We start from the raw sequence: 14,539 nt of genomic DNA on the forward strand, positions 1-14,539 counted from the left end.
CATTTTACTCAGTTTTATTTCAATTCATTTACCTTAAGAGATGCAAACATACATAAATACAGTTCGACCAGTTAATTCAAGAATGCACATTTTGTCTCACGCGTAAGAATTTCGATCGAAAGATTCATTCTGTAATTCAGTTGACCTCGACGAACTGACCTCAATCATAAGAAGATGCTCCATGAACTGACCTCGATCTATTGATGTTGCATAATAGTAGCTAGGAAGACGGCTTGATTTATAAACAAGGTTACGTTTTAATGCGACCTCAATAGCAAATTATGATGGCATTCAATGTTTGTATACGTGTTAATGCTCTGTGAAGAGCCCTACTTAGTATTCTGAAGAAGAAGAAGAAGAAGAAGAAGAAGAAGAAGATACTTTACCATTTAATAATTACGTTAAAAATATAAAACTAGACAAGGAGTTTACGAACGGTTTTCCCCAAATTTATTTCAAAATTAAATTTGTTGACGGTTTATAATGATGAAATTATGGTGCAGTACAGATTCAAAATATTCTATATTTTGTAAAAATACAGTACTTTTTTAATTATTTTACATCAAACTGATCATTTTGATTGCTTTTAGGTATCAATATATGATTATTGCCGATCTTTCCTTTAAAAGGAATACTTGTTTGATATACATTTAAATATTGTAACTGCGTTTCTGCGGGATAGCTCTTTTTAAATAGATTTAATGATATGCTTATTTTTATGAATTAAAAGTGAATTTGCAAGTAGAAATATGTTTTATGCCTTTTAAAAAATATCACATATTTTTGTTTTACTCGTAAATGTAAATTAGGTCATACTTAGTAGATCGTCGTGTTTGGCGCGTTTTTATCGAGACCATAATCTATTCGGGAAATTTCGGTGTTCTTTATTTTTTTTCAAAGATCGGTATAAGTGACATACTAAAAGACCTGAAATACTAAAGTCCTGAATGACGTAAAATTTTATATTAATGATATATTTGAATTTCTATGTGCTGCATCAAATAAAATGGCTTTGTGTGTGTATTTAATTATTACCTTGCAAAGTGTGGTAGAAAAATATCATGAAAAAATATGAAAGAACTGAAAATTTGAATTAACCTTTAAGTTAGTACAACCAACTCGTTATTTTCTTCTTTGTGCTGTGTAATTTATATAAACAACCAATGATGATTCATACAATAATTATATTTTTTGCGGCCCATTTGACGCCTGCGTCAATGTATGATTTCTTGTGTGTTCTGTACGTGCCGTCCGGTTTGAGACTACTAATAGACGCGGTCACGTGATCCAGTATAAAAATGTCATGTTTACACGTTGCAAATTCGTAGAGAGAAAACCCAGAGACAACAAAATCATTTAAAAACAGCTGCAAATAAGTATAATTTTGCATTAATTGCTTCATGTTGCTAAATTCAGACCCATTTTATGATAAAACCTTTTGCATTTCATTTTTTTCTTTTCCAATTGCTTGTTCCGAAGAAACCAAGTAATGATTATAATTTGCAAAATATGTTCAAATATTCGATGAAATTTTAACTTTTCCTGTGTGCCCAGATTCCTGTCGAATATACATCTTAAGAGTCAGTTTATTATGGAATTCATTTTTTGCAATATTCATTTAAGAGTTGGAAATGTGATAAGTATCCCATAAAAATATACCTGGGTAGAGTATTGCGACTGATAACTGATATCTTTGCGTCTATTTTTAATGACACTCCATGAGTCATGTTATTCTGAATGTCGAAGTAACACGTGCTTGTTTAATAGAAAACGATTTATGTAAGAAATCACACGCCATTATTAGATCCTTGATTTCTATCCAAAGACATTTACTATCATTCTAACAGATAACATACCGAAATATATGAAAAATAGCGAATAATTGACACGACAGAGCGCGTTCCTATGGAAAATGATCCCCGAGTTGCTTATTTCTGAGATGGTTACAATGTTTAAATTTGCTCAAGGTATACTTCTATCTGTTATTTTCTAGAGAATAAACACACAGCTGTGTCTCTGACTTCATAACGACCCTGAGGAATTGGTGAATCGTTTGAATCTTACATGGTTACAGAGTACAGGTTCTAGCTGGTCCCCTATAATATTGTACCTCTTGAGGTTCTGTTTATCAGCTACCCTTATTTATTAAAACATTGTCAGTAGGTCTAAATCCAATGATCCAGAAGCTTTGCTGAAGGTTACTTAGGTGTTTACAGTATTTTGAAATCAAAGAAAAAATTGCTTTAGGCTCAAGGAGGGGTGTAAGTCTCAACATTCTACCCAATACCTACATTGCTATAATTTGTGGGGGGGGGGGGGGGGTTCATGCAGATTCCATTCTAATGACTGTCCAAGGAGTTGTGCAAGTTTACATTGTAACATCTATGGAAAAATCATTAATAACCCATTTCATAAAGTACATCCCCTCAATTTTAAATTATATATAAAATGCAAACATTCTGTTAATGTGTTTATTCAAACTCATTCAAATTGAAATTTATAGAGGGAAAGTGGGGCCATATAAGAAGTGAAATTTTCATCAAAGGTATACAAACAAATCTGAAAAACCTAGTATCTCAAGAAAAACGGGAATAAAACTAATAACAAAAAGATTCTTTGTTTAAATCTTGGCCTTTCCCCTGAAGCCAGATTGTGGTCACATAATAAGTTTGTATTTTTTGTTAACATTAAAACAGAAAAAATATAACAGGGTGTAAAAATTAACTTGAAAATTGATATTCAGGTGAGCGATATTATATTTTTCATTTTGAACTGTAAGAAATACTAAAATGTTGATCACTTTTGAGGTTTTTAATATAAAATCAAAAATGTATACAATATAAGTAAAAATATAAAAAAAAACATAGAAGAAAGTCGTTTAAAAAAGCACATCAATATCAATATTGCCATCAACACGAACATTTAGTACACGAACAAAACAGTCAATAAATTAATAAATAACAAAGAAAACAGTTTGTGAAGCTTTGAATGACACATGCAGGCAATGGAATTAGCTGAAAAGAAAAAGAATAAGAAGTCTGATGACAATTTCACTGAATCACAGGTGATCACATAAAAAAAATCGGCATATGGTCTTAACCATAAACAGTAAGTTTTTGACACGCAGGCGTACAGTATATCATAGGACAGTAGCCTTGTCGGCAATTTGATTGGCACCAACTATCAGCAAAACTGTTTATGAATCTGAAGGCTTGGACCCCGCGACAAGTTGCCCCATCCCCATTCACGAAGGTAGGAATGAGCTGAGGGCGAGATTCTACAATCTGTTCCTGTACGAGATTTGGACGAGGACTTCCGTTACCTTGGGATCCATTGTCGGCGGGGCTGATGGCTACGTCTGCGCAGCCGTAGAACTGTTCCTGTTTGCCACATCCTTTGCAATTCCGACCGTCATTGGACATTCCATAACTGTTTCCTATATATAAAAGGAAGCGGAAATAAGTTTTAAACATTGTCCAAATCATATTACCGCTAAATTGAGAGTATACCAGTAAATGACAGATTTACAGAAAAATGTCAGAATAAAGCTTACCAGCGTTATATTTCCACTGCAAAACACACTGTGTACAAGTTAATCCTTTTGGAAGCTTCAGTTTTATTGCGTAAGTCTGCGGACGCCCCTGCTCGAGAAATCGAACACTCCCAGATGGTTGGTGAAGTAAGTACTGATCTAGACAGGCCTGCGTGGCGGGTTTGTGAACGTTGTTGTTCGGACATAAACGGAATTCAAAATATCCAAAATGAGATGCCGTTATTTTCACCTGCACCTACAATATCATTATAAAGAAATGCATTAAATATCCATTGCATTCTACGTAAAATTTTATCATTTATATTAAAAAGTGGAAAGGTTTTTTGTCCTTACATCAATTATTTGTCCCTCTTTATATTTCCTGCTTATTATCCCCGTTGCATAACGTCCACCAGCCTCGTTTTCACGAACTCCGTCCCAAGGATCGCCACAGATTCCGCACTTCCCGCCATTTCTATCCCATTGTCTCTAAAAAAAAATACCCACAAAAACCATTTTTTAAAATGATTTTTAATTACCGTAGAACTTGTTTTCTTTTTGATTTAAAAAGCAACAACCCTCTTTAAAATGGTTCTAAATTATCGTAAAACTCCTCCTTTTAATTAAGACTACATGTATTTTCAGTTTAACTTACTTGAAATCCCCCACAGAAAAGTTGGTTATCATTGTAGTTGTGGGGCGTGTTGTACCCGAATCTCCACATGCTAGAGCGGGAGGGTGGTTCCTGTAAATAGCCGTGCCCCAGGACCGCGGGGAAAAGGCCGGCGACGAACAAGAGGACGGACATCATGAGGCTTAAATCTGAAACAGAAATAATTTTCTCATTTTTAGACAAAAACAAATATGATGCTTTTCTTTAGTATACTAGTATCGTAACTAAAAAAATAATTAAAAACATGTGGCATTATATTTCTTAAGTTTAAAAACTACAATCAAGATATCAAAAAATATAAAATTTGCAACAAAAGAAAATCAATTCAACAAATAAAAAAATTGAATAAATAAAAATACAATTGAAATCATTTACATTGAGTCCATGTTTTTTTTTTTTATTTTGGTTGAAGAATATTATCAGTACCTTATAATTGTTTGAGTATTGTTTTCCAGCGGCGAGTTATTTGTTTCTAACCAGCCCACGTCCAAAGAGCTCCTATAAATACGGGATTCCGATTTGAGTCTTTATTTACATATGTCTCATTTTTCATACCGCGTCTGCGTAAACTTTTTGCCCTTTATCAGAAATAATTAAATCTCTAAGATAAGCAAATCCAGATTTCATTCATAAAATCCCTGACATCCATCTTTGTTTTATTAAACAGATCTCGGAGAATTCCTATATTGTCCTTCAAAAACCTCAAGACGTCAGTGATGGATAACAAAATAAAACGACTTAGCCATGATATGTGCGTGCGTCTTTTTTACCATTACTTTTTCATGGTAAATATTAGATGAGATTTTGGTTACCTAATTTCTATGATAATTATTACAAAGTTTGTAACCAAGTAGCACCTAGTTACCTGGAGAGAACGTGTAACATCCGATTGTGTTTTCCCCGTTATCAGGATTTGCCGATGATGTGTCAACCTTTAGGGTGAGGTTGCGGTTTATACATCATAACACTGGCCGGGTACTGTCACTTAGGAAGAACAGATAATGTCTTTCTATTTTTTTCCCAAACATTCATCCTGTCATACACCGGGTAAACAATAGATTATCGAAGGGATTCCCCTTAATTCGCCAAGTTTCTAATGAGTACATGTACTTACATGTATGCACAGAACACTCCTCTAAGCTTTATCAAAGTTTGCTCGTTGAGAATCAAAATTTAATGAAAATACACAAATACTTTTTAAAAATCCAAAACTGCGTTTTACAAAAGAACTTACGATGAAGTCGTATGGAATGATCTTTGATGAGTCTTTTTTTTTTTGATATAAAACTTCGGTTTCAGTTATTATATTTTAAAGCAAAATAATAACATATTGATAAGCATTTAATAATTTGATCGTAAGTCGTGAGTTCTTATGTAAAATGCAGACCAGAGGCTTTACATACAAATACCTGGTATGTCATGTTTACTAGTATTTAATTCTTTGAACATCATTTTATAATAGGTCTCGAACTAAAAATAAATGGTCAGAAAACGGGGTCATTGAATCATATTTATGTCAGGTTCAAAGATGTTTAGAATCATGAATAAAGTTCACTACAAAGTGTCGATTTATATTCTTTGTTAATTCATTAATCATTGACTTAATCAAAGAAAAGTTTGATAATCCCAATTTTGCGGTTTAATTTTTTTCTTCTGGTTTTCTGAATGGCTTTTATTCATGGCTTTCGGTGTTGCGGTTCCGTACTTGAGACAGAAGTCTTCACGTAATTATTGATTTAAATGTTACCTTATTTACCCTTTTTATCACAACAAATACACGAGTTAATCAGCATTCAGAGCTATTCTAGGACTAATACAGTTCATATCTATGTTTGTATATACTCAGTGTTAACTTGATTTGTGTGTACGTAGCTTCTGTTATCCATAAGCAAATTTCTGTTATGTTTCGTAAAATGCATATGACGTAGGTTATTGAAAACAAAACAAAGAATTTGCGTACCCCGAAAATTATAACAATTGATGACAAGCACCCAAACAAACTGTAAGGTATACAATGATGTCACACCCTACAAGAGTCTTTCGAGTACGGAATGATGTCAACAAAAACTGCACGGGAAGTCTTTGAGTTTAACTTGAATTTAAAATCTTATCAGTGGTCAGATTGCGTAGTAGTGATTGCGATATGTACACAAAAGGGTAGATAAAAATTTACTATATATACGACCATCGACTCTCTCAGAGTCAAAACACAACAAAAACAACAACATCACAGACCTACCTCAAAAAGTAAGTACGGTATGAATTGTAAATCGAGTAATATCAAACTTGTGCTTTTTGCGATGCAATCCAACCGTGTTGAATTACAAATTCTATTAATATTGTATATTTCTTACTAATTTTTCTTTTTACACATATTTAGGTCCTGCCAACCTCAGTTTTGAAAATGATCTGTCTTCTTTTCCTGGCATTAGTCCCCGCAGTCCTGGGGCACGGCTATTTACAGGAACCACCCTCCCGCTCTAGCATGTGGAGATTCGGGTTCAACACGCCTCACAACTACAATGATAATCAACTCTTTTGTGGGGGATTTGATGTAAGTAAAATGCACAAGCACTATAAAAGATGGTTTCGTCACTTTTCAATATAAATTGCTAGATAATAAATATTGTTTTTAGTTCTGCTTCAAGTCTTTGATATGAAACTTTTTTTTTATCCTAATAGAGACAGTGGAATAAAAACGGCGGAAAATGTGGTATTTGCGGGGACCCTTGGGATGGAGTGCGTGAAAACGAGGCTGGTGGACGCTATGCAACAGGAATTATTAGCAGGAGATACACAGAGGGACAAATAATTGATGTAATACATGTTTTAGTTTGCTTTTAAATGATCCCAGTCATGTTTTAGAAATTTTATCCCCTTAAAACGATTTTCAGAATGTAACAATTTGAAATCAAATGAGATTAAAATAAGAATAAAAATTTGTTTTCAATTTCAGGTTAAAGTGAAAATTACCGCATCTCATATGGGCTATTTTGAATTCCGTTTATGTCCGAACAACAACGTTCACAAACCCGCCACACAGGCCTGTCTAGATCAGTACGTACTTCACCAGCCATCTGGGAGTATTCGATTTCTTGAGCAGGGTCGTCCGCAGACTTACTCAATTAAAGTAAAGCTTCCAAAGGGATTGACTTGTACACAGTGTGTTCTGCAATGGAAATATAACGCTGGTGTGTATTTATATATTACATGTAAAATGCATTTCTTTTTTCTGAAATAAAAATGCTGTTGATTTCATAAGAAACCATTCTCTTTAATATTGTCGTTCGGTTTGAAAGATTTGCATTCTATCTTTAAAGGTAACAGCTTTGGAACTGCCCCGAATGGTCAAGTCTGCAAAGGATGTGGTCCACAGGAACAGTTCTACGGCTGCGCAGACGTAGCCATCAACCCAGCCACTAGTGGTGCTCACCAGGCCGGAAGTTATCTCCCGTACGTTCCCCAGGGAGCGGTGGCTCGCCCTCAGCTTCCGGTGGGTGGGAGTTCGGTCACCTGCACAGCCACGACGGCCTTCAGAAGAATCAGTCCTTGGAGTGCCGACAGCTGGTGTGTCTCTAACTGCCGCATGGGAAACTGTCCGCCAATGTATTGTAACACGCCGTGCCAGAGTCTGCGCGTGTTCGGGTAGTTCTTTCAGGGTTTTTAAAAGTTTTTTTCTAGTCACTTGTTATTTACAATCATACTTATATTTTTTGTACTTTTACATGTTGGTTGCATAAAGTTCTATATTTTGTATTTTATAAGACTAGTCACATGATAATGTAGTAGTGTTTTATCACAACCGTTATGTCCTTGCTTTTATTTTTAAAAGATCGATTCAAATAAGACTTTTATGTATGTTTAATCAAGATGATTTGAATATTTTATATTGAATTTTTTTCCATTATAGTTTCATTAGTAGAAACAACTGTAAAAGTATTTAATTTTTGACAACTTTACATGATATTAAGCATAATATATGTATGTACTTTTATTTATTAATAAATGATTGTATTTATTTCTTGATTCAGTTTATTTGTGATTTTGAATATGCGGAATGTTAATTAAGAAATGGACATGTTTGATTGTCTCAAAATCCCTAAAGGTCAACCACCTCCACAGACAACGCTGCTGGATCCAAGATTTGGTTAACCTTTGTTTCCTTTAACAAGTTTCTTTTTTTTTCTTTACTTGCTATGTTTGATAAGGTCTGCATCCTCTAGAAAGTTTTTTGAAATTTCAAAACAGATACCTGAGTCGTTATATTTAAGCGTTTTGTAGGTAACTCTAGATCTGGTTCGTTTCCTATATTTGACTATTTTTGACCGACAACAACCGCTCATGAAGGACAAATCAGATATATGTAACCGCTGGCCTATCGTTCAAAAACCCGAACATTGTAGGTGCCCCATGCGTTAGCCATTTCTATAACTAAATACGGTATTCTCCGTAACACACGGTGAACTCCATTTGTTAACTGTTGCTTGTAGGGATCGTTTCCAGTTATCATACGGTTGTTGTCCATTATACACTTTTTAAAGAAAATACATTACGAAATATCAACTAACAAAAAAAAATGAAATTGCGATATGTCCACATATTTCCATTCATTGGGCGCCGGTTACCTTTATGAAACTAAACCAAAATATATGATCGCAGGGTTTCGGTATGCGAAATATTTGACGGAAAAAGTTAATCTGTTAAAGTGCATTGCATTTGGAGGATGGAGTGTGCCAGGATTTGAAATTAAAGTCTTTAATAATTTTAACTTTGTTCTGCTTTATAATCAATAGAAACTGATGTACTTTAATACATATTGGGATATACCAATGCATTTCTATATCTTTTTTGTATATCAACCAGAATTTGACAGCTTGCATTGGTGATTCATCAATCAACTAATGCAAAAGAAAAATAACGGTTTTAATTTCAATAGAAATGAGTAACAACTCCATGTTAAGCTTAACCACTGGTGGTTGAAAGAAAAACTCGTTACGTCTTGCGGATGGGTTTCACTTTACACAGACCTAGAACTCGTTAACCAAAACAAATAACAATGTGAGAGGAACATTGTATAGCCGTCATATAAGATGTGATTAGAAATCAAGTTAATTTGTTATAGCAATCAAAAATCAAAAAATGGTTAACCACAGCATGTCAATGTCAAAACAAAATGGAATTCATCATTTATATTGAGAGGGGGGATGAAAGTTGTCAAGAGTGAGTTCAGTTCAGGTACTCTGTGGTTTTTCTAAATGATGTCTTCAGAGTTTCATATTTCGGTTCGGTGGTATTACATTAGATTTAATGATTCGACTAGTATCGAAGAAGCTTTAAATTAGGAAGATGTTGATAATTACAATGATATCCTGGGCTATGCACCCATCCAGAAAATTGTTCGGGGGGGGGGTGGGGGTGGGGGGTGGGAGGGTCCGAGGGATATTTGTGTTTGCCAGAGGGGTCCTAGGCCTTTTTTTTTGGGGGGGGGGGGGTTTAAAAGATAAATTTGAATTTTCAAAGTTGGACTGACCCCCCCTCTAGATCTGTTCATGCTGGGGCGAATTTTCGTATCAACGTTTCCCCCTTGTTAACTCTCAAATCCGTAAAAACTATTACAATGGCAAAAATTTTCTAAAATCTAAATAACATATCAGTGAGTTTGCATCTAAGTATCCTCTCCTTTTTAATATGCCCATAAATTAATGTTTTGTTAAACAAATGTTTCATAATAAAAGAAGATGGGGGAATAAGATAGCGCAAATGCCCATTCGGTTTAGTCGCGAAATACCATTTTGAATTTATTTTTCCCCAATTAAATCCATTCAAATATATTATAATACAATTTTGCAAAAGCACAATTTCAGTCTTTAATATGTTTAACAAATGATACGAAAAAAAATATTGCCTTAAATTTTGGTGGTATCGAACCCATAACATAAAAACCCTATTTATATAAGGTTAGTTTATGTCATGTACTCTAACCACTGAGTCATTTCAGACACAACAAAGTACGCTGTTTAAATACTATGTGCGACTTTGGCCACGAATTTACGGACTTGTATTATTTTTTCAAAACGTTCAATTGTTGGGATACAAAATGATATTTTTAAAGTATAGTGGGTCATCTCTCCACGTTTTTGTTGAAATCTTGAAATCGGTTTGTTTTCCATTAGACTTTATTAAGACTACATGTATGAGAAAAATATGGAGCACAGACCCACTCTATGAAAGAAAATGGCTTGAAGTTCTAAAACATGACACTATTTGCAGGTTTTAATGCGTATACTCCTGTTTGAGTCAAAATATTCAAAGTATTGACCATATTTATAGGTTACAAATCAATGTTATGTTAAATATATATCGTTTTAAATGACTTTTTAAAAAAATATCAGATTTATTGTTATTTTAATTGTTCAGTAGCTTGTCCGACCGTGCATGGGCATTTTACACGCCTTATCCACCCATCTTCTTTCTAAAACATGAAGCCATATTCAATAGAAATTGATTTACGTGTAATATCAATCAAAAAATATAAAAGAGGTATCGATGAAATAAAAAAAAAATATTATAGTTTGGAACATGTTTGAGAATAAACCAAATAAACTGAAGAGACGCTCATTTCTATGTTTTATGTCTGATTTTCGATTCTGTTATTATATTTCCATGCCAAACAAAGCATTTAACATATGTTGAAAATGAATAATCATAGTACACCTTTTGTGTAATAAGTTCCCATAGGTCACAAAATGTTAATAACAAAAGAAAAATCAGTAAGAGTTATCCCTCTTCCTAAAGCACGCATACTAACACTATCAAAAACTTGTCAGTCACTTCATTCACATGACGGAGAGGGGCTCCATCTTAGGGCAAGAACTATTTGAATTTCCTACTTTATGATGCTGGTGTATAATTCATGTAATTTCAGATCTAGTCATTTTTTTTCATTTGCAGAGAAAACGCTTGCTCATTAAAAGGGTTTATTCTTAAACCCTTCAAGGTACGTGCTTCCCAAAAGATGTTGTCTACTATTCGTAGACAGGTGTTATAAAAGCCACTTCAAATTTATTCCATATGAAAATATCATGTTCTTAGCGTTTATATCTAATTTGCTTCAATAGATTTCTTAATAAATGCTGTATTCAAGCAACGTGAAAAAAAAATCGGTGAATTTAGGAACATCTGTTAACTTAAATTTACAGACAGAACCATTGTTTTCCTCGAAATTAAAGAAATATAGAAACTCATTTATCTCGGAATCCCGTATCTCTATGATGCAAGACATTTTGTTTTAATTCGTTAAAATGATTTAACAATCAAAATATAAAATAAATTGTTAAAACGAACCCGTCTATCCTAGTTATGAAAGCACTAAAAGCTTTCCTGTCCATCATAAGAACTATCAAGGACAATTCTAGGTATAGTCATGAGATCTTTTATGTCACATGAGTATATATCTGGAAGACATTTAATAGCTTGTCTGCTGCTGCCAAAGATTTTGACTATATTTTTTTAAAATTAAACTGTAAATATGATGTAACTACGCAAGGGTCATTTGCAAAGAAAAAAATTACCTTGTAATAATTCAATTTCTAATCACATTAAAAGCAATTGTACAACCCAACACCCCGACTTCCAATAATGCTAATAAAAAACTCTGAACACTGTGTCATGTTTTAAACTTATCATATTTTTTTATTTTTTGTAACAAAAAAATTGATTTTCAAAGTATACATGATATGGAACAATCGGGTACATATAATAAATAGAGTGGGCCGTTACATTTATCTTGGGACAGGCACTGTCCAAAGCTAAAAAACCTGGCCCAACCATGACCTAATTAACCAGGTCAAAATCTGATGGGTCAACACTAGTATGCCATTATTAATAGTGGAATAGTCACATTATGTCAAAATAAATCCAGGGAACTTCCTTCCATTGCATAAAAATGAACACTTGTTACATCTCTCTCCTAACTTTTCTTTCTTTCATCTCCTGACATTTTAATATTACTGTACTGCAGCGAGTCTAATTATTTCTAAAATTAATCAAGATTTTTTTTACATAGAAAAAAATTTAAATTCAATCTATATATGAGTTTTGCATTTATAATCCAATATATCTGAAAAGAGTAAGAGAAAATATCAATAGCATATCTAAAAGTAAAAAAAAAAAAATCACAAAAATATTTTTAAAAAGGGAGACAGATAATTCATCATTGCAAGTTTAATTGTATATAGAAAGTAATATGTAATTAATATATATTGCAGGAAAGGGTAGTAGCATTGAGCATACATAATTGTATATATATTCAATATATTATCACATGTACACTAAAAAGTAAAGGGCCTTACTGTGACATGGTTTAGTTTTTTAATAGGTCACTAGGTCAATGAACATATTTGAATACATTCAATTCTGAGATACCAGACCTCTGTTTAGATAAAAAAGAAATATTAATAAAGAAATTGCACAATATTATAATAGATATGTTTAACAACAGATCTTTCTCAACAAGTTTGTGAATGTACATATACCAAAATATACCACAAACTAATAATACATAATGCAGTTTAGTTTTGTTTAGAAATAATTCATAAATGAAGTAAAATCTAACAAAATTAAAATTTTAAAAACCAATACATGTATACGTATATGTAGCACATTATCACAATTTATGTTCATTTTGTAAGACAATCATGAAAATGTAAGAGCACTCAAATATCACAATCTTGGCCATTTTGTGTTGTCATGGCAACAATTGTCATGGCATGCAATTCAAGTCACTGGAATGAATACCATAGATTGATATGTCATGATTTCGACAATGTACAGTAAATGGAAACTGATTTGTGCAATCGCAAAGTGCATATCAGTGTGGCACAGCACATTGTCTGGAGCATGAAGTACGTACTGCACATTTTCTAGGATTTGCACAGCACATTATTTGGAGTTTGCACAAAATATTGTCTGGATTTATGCTTAACATAGTATCTTGAGTGTTGCAGGCAGGCTAATAGAACTTGGATTTGCTTAAGGAATGGATTTTATGGGCCATATTTTGCCTGATATAGAGTTGATTGTAGCACTGAGGTTTGCTGTAGACTTTTGGCCACTTTTTAGACTTCACTGCAAAAAAAGATGATATGAATGAACAAACATATATCAACAACTTAAGAACCTAACAGAGTAAGAATACTGAAATACATGTACAAGTATTAAGAACTACAAACTCAAAAGACATACACAAAATGATTTTTACCTTGCTTCAACATTTGAGCTGAGTAGAAGCTGCTTCTTTATCTTCATGATTTGAGCATGACTATATTTTCTCTTCTCCAGGTTAGTGGGAATGTCCACAGACGAAATCCCATCCTTCACCTCACTCGTATGAAGGTCCTCAAATAACTTAGAAATATCTGTGGTAGATTTAGATTTGTGTCTATCTTTCTCATTGATATTCTCCTCTTCATTGCAGCTGGACTCATGAATAGTGCTAATGTCATTGTTATTGTGGTAGATATCCTCAATAATGTCCGCATCAGGACTTAAATGCAGAGACCCAGTGGAACTTACGCCACTAGAACTATGTATGCTCCTTATAGAGTCAGTACTTTGCACTTTGTTTTTCAATGTATTTTGCCTGAGTTCTTCATCTTTGGTTCCACAGTTCCACGAAAGTCTTTTATGAATACTAGTGTCTTTGTCTTCATGTTTACTGAGTTCCTGAATTGCATCAGCCGTGAGGTACCTCTTTGTATCACTCCTCGAGGACCTCCTCTGATTCAGTTTCTGCCTCAATCCATCATCAAGGATGTCTGGCAGTGAGGAGTTACTTGTTGCTGAGGAGCCATTTGAGGAGGACTGCACCTGTCCTTTGTCCTCATCATGCTCCTCATTATTCACAGAGTCCTCAAAGCTTGGTACTGAGTAGGAAGATTGCACTGGGTGATGACTACTTTGAATGTCCTCTGAACGCGTCCTCTCCTTGGAGAGCTGTAAGCGATGGCTTTGGATTGTCTGTTCTGAGTTAGATTTGTGAAAGTAATGAGGGGGACACTTATTAATGGGGCTGGGCATGGGACTACTGCTGCTTCTGAAGAGATCGGACACGTCGTAAGGTGTCGTGGAGGGAGACAGAACATCCTCGTTGAGGGGGTGGAGGGGGGTGGTCCGTATCACTTCCTCCTCTACTACTTCCTCGTTTCCAGGATACATAAAGCTGTTGTGTCCTTGACTGGACTTTCTAGCTTCTCTGTACAAGGTCTGCAAACACAAAAAAAACCATTAAGTAATTTGCTAAGGGTTTGACTTATTTAATACAATGTACCAATGAT

At 34.0% G+C, this 14,539-nt stretch overlaps 3 protein-coding genes across 11 annotated transcripts in view; 1 reads left to right on the plus strand and 2 right to left on the minus strand.

Moving 5' to 3' along the window:
* Positions 1–2,457: 2,457 nt before the first annotated feature.
* On the minus strand, positions 2,458–4,754 carry LOC128188707 (uncharacterized). Of its 2 annotated transcripts, XM_052859928.1 has the most exons (6): positions 4,632–4,754; positions 4,188–4,354; positions 3,887–4,021; positions 3,554–3,788; positions 3,323–3,436; positions 2,458–3,014 (listed from the first exon to the last, which is right to left on the minus strand). In XM_052859928.1, exons 2-6 carry the CDS (start codon positions 4,341–4,343, stop codon positions 2,923–2,925), a joined length of 732 nt encoding a protein of 243 aa, XP_052715888.1. In that variant the 5' UTR covers positions 4,344–4,354; positions 4,632–4,754; the 3' UTR covers positions 2,458–2,922. The 2 variants fall into 2 exon arrangements, with proteins under 2 accessions (XP_052715888.1, XP_052715886.1); XM_052859926.1 differs by having other exon boundaries at positions 2,458–3,436; positions 4,632–4,722.
* Positions 4,755–6,308: 1,554 nt separating this feature from the next.
* Positions 6,309–8,223, plus strand: LOC128188980 (uncharacterized). The gene is made up of 5 exons (XM_052860335.1): positions 6,309–6,452; positions 6,586–6,759; positions 6,888–7,022; positions 7,162–7,396; positions 7,526–8,223. The coding sequence occupies exons 2-5, from the start codon at positions 6,610–6,612 to the stop codon at positions 7,852–7,854; spliced, it is 849 nt and encodes a 282-aa protein (XP_052716295.1). The 5' UTR covers positions 6,309–6,452; positions 6,586–6,609; the 3' UTR covers positions 7,855–8,223.
* Positions 8,224–11,871: 3,648 nt separating this feature from the next.
* LOC128190666 (pleckstrin homology domain-containing family G member 5-like) overlaps positions 11,872–14,539 on the minus strand; it is a 55,975-nt gene continuing 53,307 nt past the window's right edge. For all 8 annotated transcript variants that reach the window (XM_052862794.1, XM_052862793.1, XM_052862788.1 and 5 more), the window contains 2 exons: positions 13,465–14,468; positions 11,872–13,331 (listed from right to left, as the gene is read on the minus strand). In XM_052862794.1, coding sequence (XP_052718754.1) covers positions 13,322–13,331; positions 13,465–14,468 — 1,014 coding nt within the window. In that variant the 3' untranslated portion in view covers positions 11,872–13,321. The remainder of the gene's footprint in view (positions 13,332–13,464; positions 14,469–14,539) is intronic.

This window comes from Crassostrea angulata, chromosome 6 (assembly GCF_025612915.1).
Source record: "Crassostrea angulata isolate pt1a10 chromosome 6, ASM2561291v2, whole genome shotgun sequence".
Taxonomy (NCBI): domain Eukaryota; kingdom Metazoa; phylum Mollusca; class Bivalvia; order Ostreida; family Ostreidae; genus Magallana; species Magallana angulata.

What these genes read in the sequence shown, in the direction of transcription:
- LOC128188707 (XM_052859926.1), bottom strand. Translation starts at nt 4,343, where the DNA reads ATGATGTCCGTCCTCTTGTTCGTCGCCGGCCTTTTCCCCGCGGTCCTG. An exon ending in TTTTCTGTGGGGGATTTCAA is followed by an intron (nt 4,022 to 4,187) that starts GTAAGTTAAACT and finishes ATTTTTTTTTAG; the next exon opens with AGACAATGGGATAGAAATGG. An exon ending in AAGAGGGACAAATAATTGAT is followed by an intron (nt 3,789 to 3,886) that starts GTAAGGACAAAA and finishes ATGATATTGTAG; the next exon opens with GTGCAGGTGAAAATAACGGC.
- LOC128188980 (XM_052860335.1), top strand. Translation starts at nt 6,610, where the DNA reads ATGATCTGTCTTCTTTTCCTGGCATTAGTCCCCGCAGTCCTGGGGCAC. An exon ending in TCTTTTGTGGGGGATTTGAT is followed by an intron (nt 6,760 to 6,887) that starts GTAAGTAAAATG and finishes TTATCCTAATAG; the next exon opens with AGACAGTGGAATAAAAACGG. An exon ending in CAGAGGGACAAATAATTGAT is followed by an intron (nt 7,023 to 7,161) that starts GTAATACATGTT and finishes TTTCAATTTCAG; the next exon opens with GTTAAAGTGAAAATTACCGC.